This window comes from Pyrgilauda ruficollis, unplaced genomic scaffold, assembly GCF_017590135.1.
Source record: "Pyrgilauda ruficollis isolate IOZ18807 unplaced genomic scaffold, ASM1759013v1 scaffold25, whole genome shotgun sequence".
Classification (NCBI taxonomy): Eukaryota; Metazoa; Chordata; class Aves; order Passeriformes; family Passeridae; genus Pyrgilauda; species Pyrgilauda ruficollis.
This window is the reverse complement of record NW_024523822.1, coordinates 7,084,100-7,090,063: the sequence shown is the minus strand read 5'-3', so window position 1 is coordinate 7,090,063 and position 5,964 is coordinate 7,084,100. Positions and strand designations below refer to the sequence as shown.

The 5,964-nt window shown below is 57.8% G+C and overlaps 1 protein-coding gene across 1 annotated transcript in view; it reads left to right on the top strand.

The window, feature by feature from the left end:
• GDF6 (growth differentiation factor 6) overlaps positions 1–5,964 on the top strand; it is an 11,001-nt gene that overhangs the window by 4,500 nt on the left and 537 nt on the right. Inside the window, exon 2 of the mRNA XM_041470812.1 lies at positions 5,596–5,964. This exon is cut by the window's right edge and continues 537 nt beyond it. Coding sequence (XP_041326746.1) covers positions 5,596–5,964 — 369 coding nt within the window. The remainder of the gene's footprint in view (positions 1–5,595) is intronic.

The window sequence follows — 5,964 nt, the reverse complement described above, 5'->3', positions numbered from 1 at the left end:
GGGGGGGGCGTATTTTTTAGTTTATCTTTCGTTTGTTTGTTGTCCCTGGAGAAGGCGTGGGGGCTCGCGCACGGGAGGGCGGTCCGGGGAAGCGGCGCCGGGCGCTCCGCAGATCAGGCAGCTCGGCGGGGCGGTGCCCGGCCGCGGAGCCGCTATGCTAACAGGACGAGTAATTAACGCCTATCACCTATTCCGGTGGCTCATTTCGGACCTGATCCTGATTTTTTTCGTTATTATTATTTTTTTCTTTTTAATCCAGAAACCCTCCTGCGTGGCTTGCTAAGAGGTTGCAAATTTTTTAGTTTGTTTGTTTGTTTTTTTTTTTTTTTTGGGGGGGGGGGGGGAAACAACCCGGGTGGGGGACGGAGGTCCGAGGTCTCCGCCTCGGAGCTGTGGAGTTTCCGCCGCCCGCGGGGAGATGCTGTGCCGCAGCTGGGCTGGCCCCAACCGGCAGCGGAGTGGCCCGCGGGGAGAAAATCCGGCGCAGGCCAGGGCCACTCGGTGCTGGGCACGGCAGTGGGGCGCCTCGCCCTCCTCATTTACCTCCTCCCTTCATAACAGAAAAAAACCCCAAAACGGTCGACGGTCCTTTTTTCCGAAAGGAGGGAAAACCCTCCTTTCCTTGCGATTTCGGGGCAGGCTGAAACTGAGGGTAGGCATCCTCTCGTGCCTGAAGTCTGATTTATGAGCGAAAGGGGATCTTTCAATCTTTGCTAGTTATGGCCAGATCTGTATGTTCTGTTACTGTATCTTAGCGCTTCCACATTTATCGCTCAGTAATATTTTCGCTGCATTTCTTAGCTCCAAGCGCTGGGAATATTCAGGTCGATTTTCTCAACACGAATAATTACGGAGGAATTATTTCTCCTCCGTCGAAGTGTTTCGGGTAGCGTAAGCACCGCAAGTGGGGAAAGGGAAAGATACTGGGTTAAGGTCTGTTACAGCAGGTAAAAACCCCGCAAGGAAGCTCCCGTCCGCCTCGGCGCATCCCCTGGGACGATGCCGGCAGCCGAGGGCCCGGAGCCTTGCGGGACGTGTCCCTCGGGTGTTGCAGCGATCCCTCTATGCCCGAGGGCCGAGAGTCGCTTGTGGCAAGCGGGGAGACGGCGGCGAGCGGGAGAGCGGGCAAGGGCAGGCAGCCTTTCCGGAGCAGGTACGGTACAGCGGTGATCAAAGGTACATCACAGCCATGTGCCTCCCCGCTCCGAGGAGGAAGAAAAAAAAAATAAAGAAAAAAGAAACAGCCCTCCAACAACTAGTTAGTGTTTTTTGGCAGGATTGGGAATCCGTCCGAGGAAGGTGTGGTCTTTCTCGGTTACTCGATAGCAAAGCGAACGATGCATTTAAATCTAATCACTTGGTGTAATAAAAAACCGCGGCGAGGCAGGCGCTGGGAGATGTGGAATTGAAACCCGGAGAAATACCACACATGGAGAGTCAGCCCGTTGTTTCACACAGCTTGGGTAATGCTCCGAAAGAAATACCTGTCAGCCTTGCGACTCCGCAGACAACGTGTGGGCAGACCTTCGTAATTAGGGACAATATATGTTTTAATTTCCAGATTATTGTTGTGCGAGTGTCTGCAAAGTGTCTTTAAACTGAAAATGTGCTTTTGGTTTGCGAGTTTAAATATGGCTTGAAAGAGAATTTGGGAATGGGAAAATTCTTCTTGAATGTGGTTTGGGTATAATTTGCAGTGATGTAAAGTTAAGATCTGAACCCTGATGAATTGGCTGGGAGCCCAGTACCTGATCTGCCATGAAAAGGGAAACTTTGTGTAGCCTTCGTTAACCCCCGTCTCTCCTCAAAGCCCAGACTGCGGCGAGAAAGCGACCCGGGAAACGGGAGAGGCTTCACACAGGGAATTGAGGGAAAAGTCCCAACCCAGTCATTCATTCAGCTTCGGAGATGCAGAAACCGCAGCCACCGCACGGCGAAGGAAAGCGTGGGCGAGGGCGGGCGGGGCCCCGGGGCAGCCCCCGGCCCGGCTCGGCCCGGCCCGGCCGCGGGAGCACCGGGCACGCCGCTGCCCGAGCGCCTCGCGAGGGGCACAGCGGAGTAGGGCTCTCTCTCCCATCCGCCACTGGCATATTCTTAAATTTCAGATAGACCTACTTCCTCCTTCTGTCCCTCCTTCCCCCTCCTAATATTTATTTTCGCCCGAAAAAAAAGAATAAACTGCGGAGAGTCGAAATAGAACAAATACTTACTGCGGAGCTAACATTCATTTACATCAGCGCTACAAATACAAACACACCTCCCCGGTGCATTTTCTGCAATGTGTCTCTCCCCAGCCCAGCTGGGATGACTTTGCTGTTCGCACCAAGTATTTCGGTAACGGGAATATCTGTAAGGACAGCTTCAGCTAGCCTGAGAAAAAGGCAGATTTCCAGCTGGCTGTTAGAAACCCCGGGTTTTACCCCAGTCGCTCCTTGGATTTAAAGGAAAACTGAAGAGGACAAGCCCCTATCCGTTGTGCACTGCTCACGGGGAGAGAGAGGGACAGTCAGGGTGTCCCCACGCCGTCTCTGCTGCCGCTCTTTGTGTGCTGGGAAGGCAGCAGCTTCGCTGGGAACAAAGGGTCCCTAACCTAGACCCGTCTCTTCCCGTTTTGTGGAGGTTTCGGAGGTCCCGCTTTCCCTCCCCGCCCTCCGCTGCTTTTCCCACCCTCTTGACTGCGCTGGGAGCGAGCCAGTACTGGTTTAGGATTATGTATTCATCTGGAATTATTAGGTTACAAGAGTGAATAAATAGCGTTTATCTGATCGGATTCAAAGCTGCTTATTTGAAACAACCGGCAGCCCTGCCCCTTTCCCTGCCCTCCCGAGAGAGGCACGGGAGCCGGCAGCTGCCTGAGCCAGTGGGACTTTTCCAGCACACTTTCGGTGCTGCTGAAACCCGTCTCAGAGATCCGCTTGAGCGGGGGCACATTTCTCTGCAAAGCGGCCGTGTCGCCAGCGTGCCATGCCACCGAGCAACCCGGACCTGCCATGCAACGCCCCAAACCCTCACCAAACTGGAGTCTCAAAAGATGCTGCTTAGGGAGCATCCCTGAGCAAGCCTTTTGGCAGCCACAGTGCCGGAGCTGGTTTCCTCCCGCACCGCCAGGTGACGAGGGTCTGCAGACCCTTTAGAGCCCATTTTGAGCAGCGGGAACATGCGGGCAATTCAGCCTCTCGCTGCTTCCCTCCCGTCTAAGCTGCATGCATGGATGTTACCCCCGAATGGGATTATTTCCTGCGCTGCGACAGGCCACCTGCGTGACAGTTCCTCGGGAAGGGGAGAGGCGCTGTCACCTTCGTGTTCCCTCATCCCTCGGGAAAGGGCTGTCCTTTCCCTGAAAGCTGTGGCTGCTGGGCAGTGCTGCCTTGCTCCTGCACCCCGGCAGAGATATGGGGAACGTCAGGACTTTGGCGCTGGTCAAGAACAGGACGAGGAGTGTATGTGGGGCTGTCTGCTCCGGAGGGACAGCGGCCTGGAGGCAGCACTCTCCTCACCCCCACCCCATGGCGACTGGGAGTATCAAAGAGAGCGAGCATCTCTCTGTGAAAGGAAGCGTGACACCCGCCTCTCCATCCCCTAAGCAACGAGAGCGATTAAATGGGAATCCGTGCCCAGGCTCGGCTCTGCCCACGTCCCGATGCTGGGGATAGCCGCAGAGGAAGATGCTGATCTAGTTTGCTCGATGGTCGCTGGAGCCTTTGAACGAAGGTCTGTGGCACTTCGGCAGGGCCAGGAGATGGCTCTGCGCCCTGTCGGACGCCCGGGTATCTGACAGATGTTGGATGCAGAAAAAAACCACCAAGACGACGAGAAAGCGCAGGTCCTCCTCCTCCTTCTCGTCTATCTTACCCGAAGGCTCATCCGCTTTTCTCTGAAGCTCCCAGGACGCCCTTGAAGGAGGAGGCAATGATACCAGAGACCCCTGAGCAGTTGGACCCTCCTCCTGCAACCACGTGCACCTCAGCCCACAGCCCGCGCCTGCGAAGGGCAGAACTACCCCCACGCTCCCCCAAAATCCACAGGAGACTCATGGACCGAATCCTGGTCTGTACTTGCAGTGCTGATGAAACTGTCCAGCACCTCTAGGCAGCTCCCGACGGGTTTCACTTTTATTTTCACAGCTCAATAAAGCAGCTGTTGTCGTCACCTGGACTGTGACGACATTTTTCGGGCTCTGCTCGTGTTTTTTTCACTCTCCTTCCGCAGTCCCTGAGCGGGATGCACAACCAGGCTGCCTCTCGCCCCTCGCTGGGAAGGAGAAATCCCACGGCGAGGAAACAGACAAGCCTGGAGTGGGAGGCGGAGGCAGGGATGCGAAAGGCCTGGTTTCAAAGTTTCCGGGATGCCTGACCGATTCCGCATCGCTCCCGCCGGCGCGCAGCCCCGGGGAGGCGGGGAAGCTCCGGCTCGGGAACTCCCTCTCCTTGCTGACTCCTCGTGCCACGGTGCCGGGCGAGGCGGGGACCGGGGCCGTGCTCCGGCCGCTGGCTCCGGGAGCCGGGCAGGTGTGCGGGGCGCTGCGGGCGCCCAGCTCCGCAGCCGGAGATGCCGCCTGGGTGCGCGGCGGGGCCGGGCGGGCGGCGGGGCCGGGGCCTCCCACGGCGGCTCCCGGCGGGGCGAGGGGGACGCGCTCGGCAGGCAGCCAGGCTCCGCAGGAGGATCCCGTGGCCTGGCTGCGGGGCAGGTCTTTTTCCCAGCAATTCCCGCTGTCCCTGCTGCACTCCACGCTCCATCTCCCTGCTGACGTCTAGGGGAACACGCAGCGACGCAGGGCGTCTGTCGAGTGTGCTAATCCGCGCTGATTAACTGCACGTTAATCCGCATTGATTTTTTACATCGCCGTGGCGCGTCTGAAGGTTTTTGGTTTGCATAAATCATCCCCTTGTCTCTCCTGCCCCGCAGGAGGTTCCCAGAGAGCTGTCAGGTAGAGCCGAGGTTGTGAAACATACTGATTAGGAATCGCAGTGACCTTTGATATCGATAAATAACAGGCGGGTGTATATTTCTCTGTTTCTACCCCTGGGGCGGGCTGATTTTGGAAAAGCGGCGAGGGGCTGCTGAACAGAGGCTCCAGTGACACTTTTACTATAGAAATCTACACAAGCTTTACTAGCTTCTGGGGAAACACAGAGGCTTTGGGAATTTTTGTATTTGCTGGGTTGTAAACATTTTATTGGAAAGCAGCTCAAGGGAATCTGGTTTGCTTTCTGCGCTGCACTTTGTACACCGATGTGTCAAAAAAGAAGTCCAGGTTTTCCTCAGAGGAGCACAGATACGTGTATATGGGGCTGATAGGCAGAGGATGTGGTGGAGCAGGGTCTGCCTCTAGTGATGGAGAGCTGTGTCCTGTGTGGTGCGGGTTCTTTCATATTTCCTTTCCTTCCCACATTCTTCCCTTTCCATATTATTCCCTTCTCCTTCTTTCTCCTCTCCCTACCCTCCCCCGGTCCCGGTCGGGCTGGGGGTGGGGGGTGAGGCAGGCAGGAGCGGCCCGGCCGGGCAAGCCGGCAGTGCTCCCTCTCTTTCCCGCCTCAGAGACCTCTCGGCAGATCCCCCCGAGCGCAACTGACTGTAATTATTTTTATCTCGCAGACGATCTCTCGCCCGCTCCCTTGAGGCGGCAGCAGTATGTGTTTGATGTGTCGACCCTCTCGGAGACGGAGGAGCTCGTGGGGGCCGAGCTGCGGCTGTTCCGCCGGGCCCCCCAGGGCCGCCCGCCGCCCGCCGCCCCGCTGCACGTGCAGCTCTCCGCCTGCCTCTCGCCGCGACCGCTGGACTCCCGCGCCCTGGACCCGCGGGCGGCCTCGTCCGCCGGCTGGGAGGTGTTCGACGTGCGGCAGGGCCTGCGGGAGCAGCGGCCCTGGAAGCGGCTGTGCCTGGAGCTGCGGGCCTCGGCGGACCGCGGGCCGCGGCGCTGGCTCGACCTGCGGGGCCTGGGCTTCGCGCGCCGGCCGCGGCCGC